The following is a 17,526-nucleotide window of genomic DNA, read 5'->3' on the forward strand; positions in this document are numbered from 1 at the left end:
TGTCCTAGAAGAGGCTGTGTCAAAAGCCTTTGATAACATGTATTTTAACATTCTAAGAGAACATTCAAGGCTTCAGGAGCCACAACAGAAGAGGTCTTAGAACTTAGAGAAATAAGACTGTGTTGTGGTGGCATCAAGGAGCTGGTTTCTGAGGTATTACCTGAAAATGCCCTATCCCCACCAGTCATGGTACTTGGTTATAGGTTTCATGTCCTGTGCCATGATCATCTTGTTACGTGATCAGGAATGGCCAGGCACACCATCCTTTCCCCACTCCCCTCACCCGCAATGGGAAATACCCTTAAAGGAGGCCCATCAGCACAATTAATGCCCCTCTTCGGATGTTTCTCAGAGAACTCTGAAACCTGACGACCATGGAGGAGGGCAGGGCCTCACCTGTGGCTGCAGAGGAGCAAACCCAGAAAAGCTGTCTTGATCCACCACAGAAGCCACCACCTGGAATCAAGGAAGGAAGGCATGAGTCCTGCCACCGCTGCATCCCACCTTTTCCTAAGGCCCTCACTTTTCTTGCCCCCTCAGTCCTTCCTCACCAGTGCCTGGTTCCAGAAGTGGAGAGTGGCTACCATTTGGGTTGCTGGCACCTGGATTAGAAGTTCTAGAAATGTGTACCTATCCCACTCCCACTAAGCCCGCGGGCTCTTTCACTCTCCTTGAATTTCTTCTTTAAGTGACATTCCCATAGCATATGACTAACCATTTTAACAGGAACTCTTTTTTTTTTAAAGATTTATTTGTGCATACAGAACTGGGGTACAGGCCAGAGGCTCAGGGGCGGTGAGAGGCTTCACCAGAGACAGTGGGGAGCAGAACAGGCAGATCGATGAAGTACACTGCTGAGGGGAGCAGTGGGCGGGTCAGGAGAAGTCTGCTGTGCCATGTGGTCACCTCCGAGGCAGGCGGGAATTGAACTCACACGGAAGTGGCTTTTAGCTTGTTAGTGCTGTGCTTTAACCCGCTGTGCCACCAGGGAGGGCCGTGACTAACCATTTTAAAGCTAGCAACATAGCATATTTACAGTAGCATCTCACTGAGAGCTGACTGGGTAAAGCTGTGGTGTATGTGCACATGATGGACTAAAATATTCAGCTGGAAAAACAAAGAGGAAACCAACCAATGGATGGACCTCGAGGGTCTTATGCTTAGTGAAATAAATTAGATGAAGAAAAACAGATACACGAATTTAGTATGATTTCACTCGTGGCAGCTAAAGAAACAACGCAAGTGAATGAAATAAATAAAACAAAAACAAACTTCTAGACTCTAGGACCAAGTTAATGATGAGCAGAAGGGAAGGAGGTTTAGCCAGAGGATGCTAAGAAGGGCTGTTTGCTTAGGGCTGTCTCTGCAGTTAATAGGATAATAGGTGGGTCAATAGGATAAAGAGGTCATTTGTATAGTGAAGGATAGAGTTGGAGTTTTAGAGGTTGGAGTTTTAGTATCCACAGATGGGGACTTTTATAACGATGCAAACCTAAACATTATATAATGTTATAACGTGATATTACTTCAATAAAACTTTTAAATAAATAAGGTGAACATTGCAATGGTATTTAGCAACTACCATGTTGTGTTCTCACTTCTAATTCCAAAACATTTTCATCATCCTAACATAAAAATACCATGTCCATTAAGTAGTTAATTTACATTCTCTTGTCCTAGTACCTGGTAATCAATAGCTTTACTTTCTCTTTCTGTGCACTTACCTATTTCAGATCACTCATACATGTGGAGTTACACCACATGGCTTTGTGTTTGCCTTCTTTCATGTAGCGTCATTTTTTTCAAGGCTCATCCATGTAGTGAGTGTTAGTACTTCACTCTCTTTATGGCTGAGTAATATTCCATTGTGTGGCTATATCGCACTTTGTTCATCCCTGATGGACACTGAGGTGTGCCACTCACTCAGGCTGCTGTCTTCCACATTGCTCCTGGGCCCAGTTATGCTACCCAGGCCCTGAGCTACCCAGGCAACCTCAGCCTCTACCATTGTGTCAGAGTGAATGCAGTTTTGGAAGGGAGCCGTTGGCTCACTGTAGATCATTTCTGAAAGGATTTCCTTCCTGGATTCAATAGCAGCCCATTTCAAAAGGGATCTAATCACAGTGGGGCTTCAAGGAGTGTTTAGCCAGAGGATGCTACGCAGGGTTGTTTCCATGGTGTTCTCTTTATAGTTAGAAAGTGCCCCCTAGCTGTGTTTTCTTTCCATTGGTCCCGTCACCAAGACTCAAATCCTAGAAGTAACTACGGGCCTTGAACCCAGGGTCAGGCAGGAATGAAGTAATAAGAGCCACTAGGGGAAATAAACCAGAAGGCTGTGCTCATTTTTCAGCAGCCTGAACACTATCAGCAAGCCTCTCCCTGTCATCCCAGGCAAGAAGCACAGCAGGTAAACACTTTCCTGAATTTTTTCCACTGTACTGTGGTATCAGGAGGCTCTGGAAGAGCCGAATGACCGCACTCACTGTGGCCTTGCCCAGGTAATCCTTCTTGGCCAGCTGAGCCACTTGTCTCTCATTGGGCCGAAACAGCTTTCCCACCGGGATCACCACTGGTTCATACAGCTTCTGTTTCTAGAACACAGAGAACATCATCTTTCATTACCTGCCCATCATCCATCCCAGAATGGATGCAAGGATCATTGAGATAACCCCCAAAAGTAGCTTTCCAAGGGACAGAAGTGATTATGTCAGAATGTCTAAGGTAGGAAGCGTGGAGTGACAATCGCCTTGCCCTGACAGCTGTGCAGACACCATTGTGCTGTTTGCCCTGGCAGCCTCAGTTCCCAGGGATCTGCCCTTCTCTCTGTGCGGCTTGCATGGAGCTGTCACTCATAGCCCCGGAGGGTGGCTCCAGACACAAGCAATGTGGTGCCAGTCTCTCCTGGGACTGGCAGTTGCTGATGCCGGCTGGCATAAATAGGCTGACATGAGCCCCTGCTCCTAGTTATATATATATATATATATTATATATATATATATATTTTTTAATATATATATATATTAAAAAGGTTTTATGTATTTATGCATACAGAACTTGAGTACAGGCCAGAGGTGCAGGGGCAGTGAGAGGACTCGCCAGAGACAGAGTGGGGAGCAGAACAGGCAGATTGACTGAGATACACTGCAAGGGATGCAGTGGGTAAGACAGGAGAGGTCTGCCAGCCATGTGGGTCACCTCCCTGGCCAGGGATGGAACTGGTGCTGAGGCAGCCCCAGCTAGCCTCATAGTGCTGTGTTTTAATCCACTGCACCACCAAGGAGGGCCCCCTATTCCTAGTGTTTTAAAATAGGATTTCAAACTAGCTTCACCCTCTGGATAGTGCACCATCCGTTCATATAATCAACGTGTTGGCAGGGGGACCATTACATGCTTGGGGTGACACAGCTTCTGCCCATATGCTGGCTCCAGTCTCAGCCTCCCTCTGCCCCTGTGCTGCCATGGCAGGGGCCAGGCCAGGGCTCTGCTGTCCTGACCTCCCACCCTTGTCTGCCTGCACCACCAGAATGAAGATTCTACATGTAAATACACCCCAAGATAAGAATTACCCGGACCCCAGAGGAAGGGGAAGCCTCGCTTTCACAGCTTCTCAATCTCCATGTCCAGTGAACAAATGAAAGCCAGGGAAGTCATCTCACCATCCCGCCTCTCTGGGCTACTTACCCAGACACATTCCATCGCCTTGTCAATTTTGGAATGTCTGGGCTCAGACTTCATGTTCATGGCCAATGCTAACTGTTCTTCAGCCTTTTTCCAATCCTCCTTCTTGGCAAATATGAGAGCAATATTATATAACACCTGGAAAAGAACAGGCATAAAACTTGAAGCTGATTCAACTTGGTCCCAAAGAAGAGCTTGCAAGTGGACTCTCAGTATCGTCTGTTGCCTTGTCTCCCTTTCTCAGGCGTCCTGGGAATACCTCAAACACAACACAAGTGGTCTCGCTACCATGTTCTGTCCAGCGCAAGCACAGCATCGAGAATACATGATGCCATGAAGGAAACCAACATCATTGCGTTCTTCCAACCCTGTGTCAGTCAGGAGGGGCCAGGAAACCACGGTGTTGTTTTAGTAACAAGAAGGACTTGCCCAAGTCCTTGAAGAGCTGGGGATGAAATATAGGCATGAGGGTTGGGGGCTGGGGGGAAGGAGGTTCCCAGTGCAAGTCCTGCAATGATAGAATTCAGTCCAGAACAGGAGTGGGAAGACTGGGATAGAGCAATGAGCAAGGCACCGCCCATGTGCGGGTGTCCAGAGGGGCTGGAAGGAGACACAGCAAAATCCTGGACAGTCCTTCACCTCGATGGGAGGTGCCACATTCAGCAGTCGTCGTAATTTTCCAGGTCTCCAGTGGGGCGGTAAATTCACAAGTCTTTGTTTTATTATTATGTTGCACTACTTATAGCCAAATAAGCATTTGGATGCCTCCAGATAATACAAACCACAAAAGTAAAAATGATTTTCAAGCAAAGGTAGAAAAATAATAGGGGATAGAAGAAGATCAAGATGGCACTCACAAGGGGGTCTGCTCCTGCTTAAGGACAGTGGGACATATTTTTAGGGTGCCCTACATCCTGTGTGTGCTACAGAGGCACCTCCATAGAAGGGAGAGGAGCAGTGGGCCATTCCCCACCCCCTTCGCCAGTAGCCACCTTGGCTTGAAGACCTAGAGTGCCATGAACTGGCATTTCTGAACAGGGAACTGTGGGGCACGCGAGGGGGCACGTGGTGGCACAGGCAAGCAGGCCTCCTTGATAGATAACGGGACACACAGGGGACTGCTGATCTCTTCCTGCAGCCCAGATTGCACCCTGGCACTGCTGGAACTCCTTCTTGGAAGAGGCACAGGGAAGAGGCATGTGGGTGATAGACATGTGGGAGGCTGGCAATGGCAACGAGGTCTTGATTTGTTCTTTGATTTTGTTCCTTTGTTTCACACTTGTCTGGCCCTTTTCACCCCTTTCTTGTGTTTTTCTACCAGAGGGTGCCTTGACTTGTGGCAAGGTTTAGGGCCTCATCAGTCCTTTCAGATCAACCCTGTTTGGCTGGGCATTTGCCCATGAGGGGAGAGGTAATTTGGGTGTTTTAACAGGAAAACACTATAATTACATCCTCTCTTCTCTTCCCTTTCTATGTACACTGGTTGTTGTATTAAAGATCTTTCACTAAGTATCTGCTTTGCTTTTATGCACACAGATGGTCATGCACATTTGGGGGTCCCTGGGTATCCCTAGGTCACGCATGAGCATGCAGAGAAAGAGCTGAACAGCTAGGGGTTGCTGCAAGCTGCTCAGAGGTGACAGTTGTGAGTCACAGCCTTATGCCTGGGCTGGGTGGAGGCAGGTGGCCAGGGCCTTCGGGGGGAGATGCAGCTGGTGAACCTAGGCGCAGCCAGAGAAGGGCATGGTGGCTCCGGGCTCAGGCATTTGCAGGCCATGGATCTGATGGAGGGTGAAGACCAGCATCCTGGCTGTGTGCTTATGTAGCTTCCTCTTCATGTCAGAGAGAGACAGTAAGTCTCCTACCTCCAGACTGTTACATGAAACAAATGAAATGACTCCCACAAAGCATGGGTTCAGTCGCTTGGCTGCAGCGGGAGCCCAGTGAATGTGCATGGCTTCCCTAGTACTCTCTGTGCCGTCTTGGGACCTGCGGGAGGCTGAGCACACAGGGGCACACTCGGCCTTCACGTGCCACCTCAGGGAAAGAACAGTGCCCACATGGGTGGGGAAGGTGACTTTCAACTCTAACTCCTGCAGGGCTGCTTCCCATGCCATTCTGCTTTGATGCCACTGTTTTATAAACCTTTCTCTGGAGCCACGTGTCCCCCAATTCTTTAATCTAAGTAGCTCTCAATCAGGGGTGACTGGCAAAATCCAGAGACATTTGGTCGTCACAGTGATGGTGAGAGAGCTCCTGACATCTAGTGGGTAGAGGCCTGCTCAATATCCTGCGGACCATCCAGGTGACGTAGGGGTTAAGTCAGTGCTTCTACTGCTATGGCCACTGTGAAGGCCTGAGTTCGATCCCCAGCCAGGGAGCTGACCCACATGGCACAGCAGACCTCTCCTGTCTCTCCCACTTCTCCCCTCAGCAGTGTATTTCAGTACATCTGCCTGCCTGTTTTGCTCCCAACTCGGTCTCTGGTGCATCTTCTCAACCCTCGCACCTCTGACCTACACCCCAGTTCTTCTCTGCAAAAATAAATAAGTAAAATCTTAAAAAATAAGAAAATAAATACTCTACAATGCATAGGACAAACCTCCCAACACAGAGTTCTCTGGATCCATATGTCAATTGTGACATGGTCCATGGGGAAGCTGGTCAAATGCCAACCAGTTTTAGTTTGCTCTGGGGCTGAATGGGACACGTCCCCAGGGACTTGGGCAGTGGCAGAATTTATTATTAGCCCTCTACCACTCTGGGAATTCTTGGCTTCTCCTGTCTGAGAAACTACAGTCCAGGGGCTTTTTCCCCAGTGATATTTCTATATAAAGATCTACGATCTTTGCAAGGATTTTAGTTTTTAAAGCTACTCATGTGTATTAAGGGGAGAGGAAGAGGGAAGAGTTGGTTAGAAAAGTATTTTTACTTGTGAAGTCAAAGCAAGTCTAGTTTCTCCCTTTTGGTAACGTAGAAAAGAAGCTATCCTTCTATGGAATCCTTTCCTACATGTGTGCTTTGAGCTGTTCTCTGAGCAGGAGACGGATCTGTGCTAGGTTCTCCTCACTCTCTGGGTGTCAACCAAGAACATGGGGACCAGAACCATTTATAGCAAAGAGTGTGGCCTGTAACTTGGCCTCTGAGTAAGGTTACAATAGGTCCTGTGTGGATTGTGAACCCCGGAGTGCAGATTTGTTAGTATAATGCTGAGCAAATTGCCTGTCACCTACATAATGCAAATTGTTATGAATGCTTTCATGGGCCAACATGCTGTATCAGTCTCACCTTGGAGAGCCCAGCAAGCCTGTTTCTGCAAGGTCCTTGAACCTCGCATTCACAGAATGCTGGGTAACCAAGGACGCCTTAGCCTAAAATAATCCACCTGAACATTTTTGAAGGGAAAACCTGAGTCCCAAGGCATAGGATGCAAAATGCTTTCTTCAAACTGTGTGTAGACGGGGAGAGGGGGAGGGAAGGTACCTGAGCAATTACGAAATTAAAATCAATAAAAGAAATATCCAAAAGGGGGTGACAGGGCAGCAGGTGAGCAGGATTAATGGGAGTCTGGCCAGCTGACCATGCAGCAACAACCTGACTCACATATCACTCCAACAGACCAGCATCCTGACATGGGAGCTGGGGAGCTTGGTGAGATAGCACCTAGTTTTCCCCAGGGATAGATAAATACTGTAGACTTTGGCTTCAGTGAGGACGATTTTCTCCCTGCCTGCACTAACATTCAGACATCCCTCCCTTTGGCGTGTTTTCTGTCCCTCCTTTTAACTAGTCTTATTAGCTCACCTCTGGGAGGCGGCTCTGTCTACTGACGCATCCCACATTGGAACATCTCCAAGGCCTAGCTAATTGCCATCCCGGAAGGATGTAACAAGAGTCTTGTTTTCACTTGCAGATAAGGGCCTGAACCAGGCCCAGTGGTTCTTTGTCAGAGACTTCTCACAGCCAGCCACCCATCAACTACTGCCAGGCTGGGAGCTTCCTGCTCACCTCACAGGAGAACAGCTTGAACTGCAGCCCCAGGATCTTGTAGTCTATCAGCTGGTTCCCTCGAAGCTGAGTCAAGGCTTCTTTTAGGTCTTTAATAGCTGAGTCATACCTGCAGGACAGAGGGAGATGAGGAGTGAGCACAGGGCACAGAGTCCTGGCCTTCAGATTAAACCTGTATTACCCCTTCCCCACCCACATGTTACAGAACTCTGGGTGAATGGTACCCCAAACCCAGTCTCAGGCAATTACAGGTATTTTCTTTTCTGTTTACTGCTGACAAGTGGCCTGTCCATTTCCCAGGAGAGCTCAGCTGCCCCTCCTTCTCAGCCACTCCTCCCACACAACCCCCCTCCCCCACCTCCCCCCATCCCCAAGCTGGCAGCTCAACCTATGTCCCTGGGGGCTGATCAATCTCCTCACTTAAGGTCAGACCAGCCCGACAGCTCTGAGGGTCCTGAGCCAACACCCTCCTGCCCATTGCAGCCTCCTCTGGCTTCTTCTCATTCCAACTTAACTCCTGTTTTGGTGGCCTTCTTAGTCTCCACTCCCCCTCATCAACCTTCTCCATACACGTTGGGAAAAAAACACACTTAAATCAGGATGAATTTCTGACACCACTTGGGCTTTGTTAGGTTGCTGCTGTGATGACTTACTCCAGGCTTTGGTCCCTCCCCCCCACCCCAGGCTGGCAGGAAAAAATCTTGGTGTCTGGTGCATGGTGGTCTGCACCTTGGGAAAACTGGATCAAAGTACCTAGGCTCTGTCTGCCCGGGAGCTGCCTGGTGGGTTCTCTTGGAGGCAATCCTGCCATTTGGGCATGGGCTGGTGGGGAACTTCAAGGGGTGATAGGCGTCCTAGAGCCTGAGCTGAGAGGCAGATCTGCTGGCTCTGCCACTAACCAAGAGCCCCAGGCCAATCACACCCTGGCCTTGGGGTCCACGAAGTCAATACAGGAGCCAGTTCTGCGCCAGGGGCATAGTCTACTCAAGGAGCTCAGAACAGGAGGCGTTTGCAAGAGGTGGCCTGGGTTTGATGTCTGGTGTCAAACCACATGGGCTTGAATCCTGACTCTCATTATCTAGTGACAAAGGACCAATTATTTAACATCTCTGAGTAAAATTAGAGACAGATGATAACACATGCCTCACGGGTTATTGTAAAAAGTAAATGAGAGGAAGTTTCCAGATGTTTTAGGATGAAACTTGGCTCACATGCACAGCATTTACTATTATTCTTGTCATTTTTTTTTTTCAGCCAGTACTAAAACTCTGATAACTAAATTCAAAGTCAACCATTGATTCACAGCTCTATTCTGTATTAGGTATTATCAGGAGATAATACAGGGCTGGGGAGGGGGAAGTGGTTGGGGAAGGAAAGGAATAAGACTTTGGCACAGGAGGGTTGGTGCAGGGTGAGTGAAGAATAAACACACGTTTAACCCCCCAAAAATGTAATCCCAGAGTCATACATACATGCAAACAATAAACAAAGTAGTAAAATTAAAAATCTACCAGGTCAAGAAAATGAAAACAACTAGATAGAAATAAGAAATCTAATAATCAACAATTATTTCAATTATTATCAGTTGCCATTTAAAAATTCTATGATGAGTAAACTGCTAAGATAATGCATTCCTGAAAAAAGAATACACTGGAAGATAGAACGCTATCTCAGCAGATTTTTTTTTTTAGATTTATTTATATATTCATATAGAATTGGGGTACAGGCCAGAGGCTCAGGGGTGGTGAGAGGCTTCACCAGAATCAGAGAGGGGAGCAGAACAGGCAGATCGATAAAGTACACTGCTGAAGGGAGCAGTAGGTGGGTCAGGAGAAGTCTGCCATGTGGATACCTCTGGGGTGGGGGGTTAAACTTGCACTGAAACAGTTACAGCTAGCTTGCAGTGCTGCATCTAACCCACTGCGCCACCAGCAGGGCCTCAGCAGAGTGCTGAGCTGACCAGGCAGGGACAGATTGGCCAGGAGAAGCATCCTCAGGAACACGTCCTCAGATGACAGGTGAAGGGGGGAGAGGAGAAGCCACATGCTCTGTAGATATTCTGTCACCGTTAGCCTAAGTGACTCACACCAGAGCAGCAGTGTCTACAGGAATGAAGGGAGAAGACAGCTCGGGATTGAAACAGGGCAACTTCCTCTTAGGGGCCTTGTTCTGATGACCCGTGAAAAGCAGGCAGGCCATTCCCTAAGAAGCAGTGGCAGAAAACATTTCAAGTCACTTCCACACCTTTTCTGGATCCCTATAAAGGGGGAGAAGGCGAGGAAGCCTGTTCTTTCTAAGCCAGATACTGAGTGTCTGCTTCGTACTCACTGAGCCAAGAAGGGGGTGGAGGCAGGAAGAAGGTGTCTTCTTGGTGGGGCAGTTCCCCCGTGAACCACTGCCTGTGTGCGGGAGCTGGAGAAGCCCTCAAGTCATGTTAAGTGCTGTCAGCATAATGCATGAGCCCCCACTCCCTGAGCTGGCTAAATGGGGTGAACTTCAGCTACAATGTCCCCCACCTGTGTCTGCCTGGTATTGAGTGAACCCGACAAAATCCTTCTCACAGCCACGCATCAAGCTGTCTAAAGATCTGAGCCTGGTGAGAGGGAGAGAGAAGGAAGTAGCAAATGACTCAAAGACCTGGCACTGTGTTTTAAAATGGGGTGGGGGCACCCAGCTAAATGTCCCTCTTTCAACTTGTCTTTAAGAGCATCGCCCTGCCCTCCCACACCCCCACTGCCTACAGCAGGTCTCCCTTCAGCCCCTCACTTGTTTGCCCACAGTCCCCCCTGGGGCACCTGCTTTGACTTAGAGTTCTTCATGCCCCACCCCAAACCCTGGTCTGAATAAGCTCAGCATGGAAATTCCAGAATAGCACAGCCAGGCATGCTGGGAGGCACAAGCTGTGGCGGCCACCCCTGCTGCCGGCTTCCTTCTGCAGTTCTCTCTGGTGCCAACTGGAGCCAGGTGTCTCCAAGGGCCCCAGGGAGCTGCCGCTTCCCACCAACTTCTGCTGGGCTAGGGGTGAATGCTTTCTTCAAGCCCACACCCCAATGAAACCCCTGGGGCACCATGGCAACCCCTCTGGGTTTTTCATAGTTCTGAGCCTGAGGGGATCCTAATCCTCATTTCTGGAACGATCCCTGTGATTTCTCAGTCACTGCTGACATTCGGGATTGTTCTGTGCTTCCAAGGCCCTGCAGTCTGGAATCCTGCTGCTCACTCAAACACTTGTCTCCTGGGTAATTCAGAGTTTCAGTGAAAAGTCAAATGTCAAACACTTGTATGCCAGGGGCTGAGGCTTTGCCCTTCCTGCCTCAAAGACAGCAGGACAAAGGCTTTGCTGCCTGCACTGCCCTGTCAGCTCCATCTAGAGGGGCTCCCCATTGTTTTCGTGACCCACAGGTCCATAGAACTCAAGATCTGCAAGACCACTTAAGGCTTCCTTCCCCCTTCGCAGGAGACAGGGCAGAAAGGGCAGTTGGTGACAGTCACTCCTGAGACAGCCCCTGTCTTCTAAGAAGTGCTTCAGCTTTGTCCTGTTGGGAACTTTACAGACAGAAGAGCAACACAACATGGAACGAGCGGCGACACAGAAAAAAAAAATCCCTTAATACCATCACCCTAAAACAAGTCCCATTGTAACCAGAAGGAGTTCCTAACCCACCTATTAAGAAGCAATGTTCTCGCTTGCCATGGCATTTGTTTAAAAACACTGGTGCTCTAGTTACGAGTTCCCCTTTCAATGTAAGCTGCCTGAAAGTAGAGGCTATATTCTGTTTGTTTTCATTTAACTAATTCAGCAATTATTAATTATAATGATCAATTATTAATTATTAGTAGTAATTAACAACAACAACAACAACAACAACAATAATAAATTATTACACCGGATATTGTAATACTAGAATAAGTAAACCGTTCTCTTCTCAAGAAACCCACAGAGTGGTGGAGGAGACAAATATGAAAGCCAGTATCGGTCACAGAGTAGACAGATGGCGTAGCTGGAGGCACAGAAGGGAATGGCCGTGAAACCCGGCCCGACTCGGGCTGAATAATATAGGGTTACTCTGCATGTGACTGAGTCTCAGGCCACCATCAATCATAACCTCCCCCTCTGTTTACACACCAAGTTGCTGAGGAGCACACAACTACCTAAACAAAGATTAATCTGTTTTGCAGGGAATTAGCGAACCCTCTGGAAGGACGAACACCAGGCCCCTTGCCCTTAACTGTGGGTCAGGATAGTGGATCTGGGAACGGCCATCCTGCTGGTGACTTCCACACATTCAACATTTTCCCTGCCTCGAGCTCTGGCTTCAGTGACTGATTTCTGCCTGTGTGCTGAGCACACCCATCTGAGGATTATCAGCAACAGTTGCTGCCCTGGTGGTTGATTGAGGGTGCAGGGCAAATGCAGGGAAGGTGAAGCCAGGGTTTGGGGCTAGGCAGCGCTGGACCACATGGGAACTGCAGGGAGCCTGGCTTTTATCCAGCACCCAGGAGAGCCAGAAGGCATTCTTAAGCAGTTCTCCTTTATTCTTCAAGATCACTCTGGAATGTATATGAAAACAGACTGATGGCTGATCAGAAGGAGCTTGGGTGAGCGTCCTGGTGAAACTGAGGGTCTAAGCTAGGGCAGTTGGGGCTGCTGGGGAGGAGAGAAGAGAGTGGACTTAGCAGATATTGAAGAGGTCATCTTGACAAGGGTTTGGAAAAGGGTAGTGCTGGCTGGATGTAGGAACTGACCGGTTCGAGTTGAAGGTCAATGCTTAGGGAAGGTGGGACTCCTAAAGGTTCACATCAGAGGTTCAGAGGACACTGAGCCCCCTGGAATGGCATGTAAACATATGTATGTATGTGCTTCATAAATTTTGCCATCACTGGAGCTCCCAGTTGGGTGAACACATGGAGCTGCCGGGAGAGTGGTGGGAGGGGCAAGGTTGCCCTCCAGTCACTCCAGACCTGCCCACACATCTCTGCTCTTCGGCTGTTCCTGAGTTATATGCTTTTATAGTAGTATATTACTCTATGAATATGCTATGTGTAATACAGAGTGCACACTGCAGTGTCATATAGACTCTTATGTATGTTGCATGTAGATTACATGTAGTAATATATAGTATACATATGCAGAATATTATATCCTTTCATAATAGGGAGAAAAACATCTGCTGTTAGTAAAAGGGGAAAAGGTCAAGAGTAGAACTTGGAGGGAGGACGGCACCACGCACATAGATTAAACAAAGACAAGGAGTTGGCTCAGGGTGGGGACTAGTGTCATTTATGTTACTTCCTTAATAGGTGGTTGCTGAATTGAAGATAAACTTTGGTAAGTTTTTCTCTCAGATTTAATTGTTATCTGCCACAGACTAACTGAAACCTAAATCTTTCTTAAGTACTCAAAATTTGAGCCTTCCTTACTGGGGGACACTTTCATGTAGGAACAACTGGGGATCACTGTCACTTAGACTGTGTTCTGGGAGCCTCTTTGTTATGCCAGGATCCTCTTTAGAGGTTGTGAGAGCTAATGAATAGATGACTTTAGACCTTGTCTTTTGAGATCTGGATCAGCTGGAGGCTTTAGGCTCATTTCTCCTTATATATTCCATGCACCTGGAGACTGTAGGGTCTTCAGAAGGCAGAGGTTGTTAGAGGCTTGATGCCATAAAGGGAAAGTCAAGTATGGAAAACCAGATCACCTCTGGTTTTCATGGGGGGTGGGGGAGGGATGTCACTCCTGCTTTTTTACTTATTCAGATAACTGGCTGCATCTGCATCCTGGGAATCTTTTGAGCTTCTAGTAGTTGCCCGTAGCAATGCCGAGCCCAGCAGCTTTAAAGGCTCTATCTCTGACCATCCCAAAGATCCAAACCTTTCAAGGTTACACAGGATCAAAGCCACCCCCTCCCCCAGGCCAATCTCAGCAGCGTGGTCTCTGTGCTGCCTCATGTATTTCTCTTTGTGTGTATGCACACACACACACACACACATACACACCACAACAGTTTTCACTGAGAGTTCTTCATTAGCCTGAACTGAATTCTACTTGGACTTCTTCTTAGAACTAGCAAGCAGATGTAGCAATTTCTACAACGGGTTAATTTGCCATCACCTAAAACAGTATCTCTCCTTTGTTATTTGTATATATGTTATTAGAGTATTTGGAGGAGAGAATTGGAGCCTGACACTAATTTTCATTTTGTACTTATCTTTTTATTAATTATTTCATACTGACTGTAAACATCAATAATTACAGATCAGTTGATAGAAGAAAATAGAAATGCCTGTCATTTCTCTACCCAGAATGAACTACTGACAATATTTTAGTCTATAACCTTCCAGACTTTATTCTGGAAACAGAATTGATGTTTTGAAATCTGTTTCTTAAACTCAACATCTACTATGAACATTTTCCATATTAAATATCTGCTACTTATGAATCTGCATTAAAATCTTCTTTCACATATAACATAAATAGTTTGTATTCTCAAGTTTGGGTGGCTGAATTACACCTCATGGAATGGGAAAACATTCTGCTGCAAAGAAGTGGGGTTCTGACATGGCTCCATGCTAGTCTTGTGTGACAGTTCAGTACCTCATTGCTGTAGACATCACAGGTGTTCCCATGATGGCCCAACTATTCACAACTCACCTCACCTCGGCTATGACCCTGCAGGGACCAGGTGGCGCCATGCTGGTCATGGCTGTACACGCTGCTGTGAGCAATGACACAGCTAATTTAGGACTAGGACCAGGGCTGCTTTCTCTCCTCAGGGAGGACTTCTGCCTCAAGTTATTTATTGCTTAGCCATCCAGAGAAGGTTCCCAACAGGCTGGGCACATCATTCCCAAACACCAAGTCCAGCAGCACCAAACTGCCCCCTCCACTCCCCGCTACACACTTCTTGGGGTTTCTCTTAGGACTTGCCCAGCTTCTGCAACATTGGACTACTTACTTCTCCATCTGGTAGTAGAGCATCCCTCTCTGGAAGTAGGCAACTGCCAAGTGCTTGTCCCGGAGAATGCTTTTGGTGAAAGCCTGTGGAGATCAGAGGGTCTATGCTTGGCCAAGGAGTCAGGCAGCAAAGGGAGTGAAATGGGCTAGAGGGTGAGCAGGAAGAGTCATGCGAGTAGCTGACATCTTAAAAATGGTGGGAGGTTCAGGAATCCAACACCCAGAGTCAGAACACCCCTCCAATGGTGTCTCCTGGAATCTGTGTTTTCCTTTTCTGTAAAATGGATATATACTGACTGGTTTTCAAGATTACTGGCAGGGTTGAGATAATAAAAGTAATTAAAAAGCAAAAGAACAAGTCATTTTTATAAACAGCATTTTACTTGTCATGTCAGCTTACATGAGAATAAGAATTCATATAAAACACTACTAATAATGACTCAAGACAGGAAACCAAGGAAAGGCAGAGAGAATGAAGAGCCCAGAAGCGGAAGAATGCAAGGAAAGCTTGAGAGCAATGTAAGGCAGGCATGGGAGCAAGAGCAGAGAAGAGGGGTGCACAGCCCTGCCAAGGAGCCAGGAGGCTGGGGGAGGGGGTGTGTAAATAATCCCCCTGGCATAGCTGCCATGCTTTGCCAATCTCTTCGTGTACGTTGTCTCTGTCAGCTTTTGGAATCTGTGATGCTTTTTGCTCAGCCCTCGGCACACCCCTGGAAGGGGGTGGAGGGCCAGTGCCTGCTCGCCTATGCCCACACTAACTCGAGACAGACTTGCAGTCTGTGCAGACATTCACAGCTACCTCTCTGCAACCTCCTCTTGGCTTACCAGCTGGTCTCTGTGAGAATAACTGTGGCAGGAACTGGCTCTTTAAGCAAAAGGGGGCATCGATTATTTGCATAAACTTGGAGTAAAAGGTAACAAGAAAAAGAACTAACATTTACATAGTGCTGTGAGATTACACTGTGCTTTAATAGTAGCTGCCTCACTTAATTCCCCTGATGTTTAACCCTTCAGGAAACTGAGACCTTCAAATGCGCATGGTGTGCTGAAGACCAGGGGTCCAGAGAGAGGCACAGGTGAGATCTGGGCCTACATCTTCTGCTTCCAAACTCCACACTCTGTCCAGGTTATCATGACCAATTCCAAAAGTGATTATTGAGTATGCTCAAGTCCATACTTGGGAAGATAAGATAGGGGAAAAAATGAAAAAGATGCTGAAATACCCACACCGTGCCTTTGGCAGACATCATTCATCAATATGATCTGCCAGTCGCAGAAGTCTTCAGTCTCCCCAGGTAAATGATCAGAATTGTTAGTTGAGAGGATTTTCATTTTTTAAGTCTCTCTCAATCTATTGGGCAGGCAAAACCCATACTCACGAACTTCTTGGGAAGTCAGAAGAGGAGCGTTCTAATAAGATAAGCAGCTGAGTTCAGGAAGCCTTGCAGAAGCAAACACAATTGGGGCAGGGTGTTCCATACCAGTGTTAAAGAATGAGCATAGAGTGATTTGAATTTAATAGATGGAAAAGAAAAGAGAGCATAACCCAGTCCAGTGCTCCAGACCCCAGTAGCCCATTACAACCAGCCAGGGAGCTTTTAAAACCTCCTCACCCCTCCCCAGAATTCAATAAGGACCTGTAGTGGGAGGGGCCTGAGCAGCTTGAGTTCCTTTAAACCTCCCAGAAGGTTTCTAAAGTGCAGTGGGGGTTGAGAGCCAATAATTACAGTCACAAGGAGGAGGCCCCCAGGGAGAGGCAAAGCCACTCACCTTCTCTGCTTCTGGCAAGTTTCCCAGGATAGTGTGCAGGCAGCCAATGTTGAAGCAAATCCTGGAGTGGGGGTCCTGGACTGTGCAGAAGGCTTCCAAGGCTCCCTTCCAGTCCTTCTTGTCAGCTGCCAGCACCCCTTCATTCCAGAGGCTGATGGCCTCCGCCAAGGACATGGCCAAGTGGAGAGCAGGTGTCTGGCAGGTCTGCGGTCTGCGGGGAGGTGGGGAGGGCGTCCAGGCAGCTTCCACAGCAGGGCTGCCCCTCGGCCCCCAGCCCTGCCTTCACTTCCCTAGTCTGGTGCTCCAAATGGGGCCAGCGTCCTTTAACACAACTTCTCAGTGTTGCAAATCAACCAGGAAATGTCCCCACTTTTTGACAACTTACTCACCACCCTACCAGAACAGAGAAAAGGAAAGTAGGAGAGAGAGGGCAGGTGGGGGCGAGAGCAAAGGAGAGGAAGTAAGCAGATACTGAGGGATCAGTTCCCCAAAATGCTTTGCTCAGTCAGCCAGTTACAAGCTCACCGCCTTCTACCAGACTCTTACGCAGCTTCTGGGCCAGGCCCCGCCCCCAGGCTCAGGGCAACCTTTAGAAGCTCCTTGGGCCTCCATTTCCACGCCCATGTTGAATATGTGTTGGATGAGTGGATGGTTCTCTCCAGTCTTAAATGATTCCTTGCTCACTTTCTCATCACCTGTAGGCTGGCTTGATGCATTTGCGTTTTCATCTTGAGATACAATGAGCAATTAATAAGTTTCTGAGCCAGATATTCTTGGGTGTTCTGGGTCTGAGATAAGGTTTATGAACACATAGGAGGTTCTGTGGGGACTGATTTCCTGCAGATGCCAAAATGAGGAGCTAAGTTTGGCTGTGAATTTATGACTTCTCTTACCCTTCTGTGAAAAGAGACGAGGGAGTTCAGTGATACTGAAGATGTTTACTAGTTTCCGCGGATGCAGATTACAATTCTGGACCTTGCAGCCCTGGGTAGGAAAAGGTCAGTAAAGCCTCTTTGAGAATAATTAGGAGTGGAGGTCAACCAATTTGATTTATTAATAATCGAGTTTCTTGTAAATATTAGGTCAATGCATGAAAGTAAATTATAAGGGTCAAG

The 17,526-nt window shown here is 47.6% G+C and overlaps 1 protein-coding gene across 2 annotated transcripts in view; it reads right to left on the reverse strand.

Annotated features, from left to right (window-relative positions):
* Positions 1-16,714, reverse strand: part of NCF2 (neutrophil cytosolic factor 2) — a 30,908-nt gene extending 14,194 nt beyond the window's left edge. For both annotated transcript variants that reach the window (XM_012729055.1, XM_004688557.2), the window contains exons 1-6: positions 16,412-16,714; positions 14,643-14,725; positions 7,687-7,795; positions 3,682-3,816; positions 2,484-2,591; positions 397-456 (exon numbers count right to left, since the gene is read on the reverse strand). In XM_012729055.1, coding sequence (XP_012584509.1) covers positions 397-456; positions 2,484-2,591; positions 3,682-3,816; positions 7,687-7,795; positions 14,643-14,725; positions 16,412-16,585 — 669 coding nt within the window. In that variant the 5' untranslated portion in view covers positions 16,586-16,714. The remainder of the gene's footprint in view (positions 1-396; positions 457-2,483; positions 2,592-3,681; positions 3,817-7,686; positions 7,796-14,642; positions 14,726-16,411) is intronic.
* Between the last annotated feature and the right edge of the window lie 812 nt (positions 16,715-17,526).

The sequence above is a fragment of the Condylura cristata genome, unplaced genomic scaffold (assembly GCF_000260355.1).
Source record: "Condylura cristata isolate star-nosed mole 26May11 unplaced genomic scaffold, ConCri1.0 scaffold00024, whole genome shotgun sequence".
Taxonomy (NCBI): Eukaryota; Metazoa; Chordata; class Mammalia; order Eulipotyphla; family Talpidae; genus Condylura; species Condylura cristata.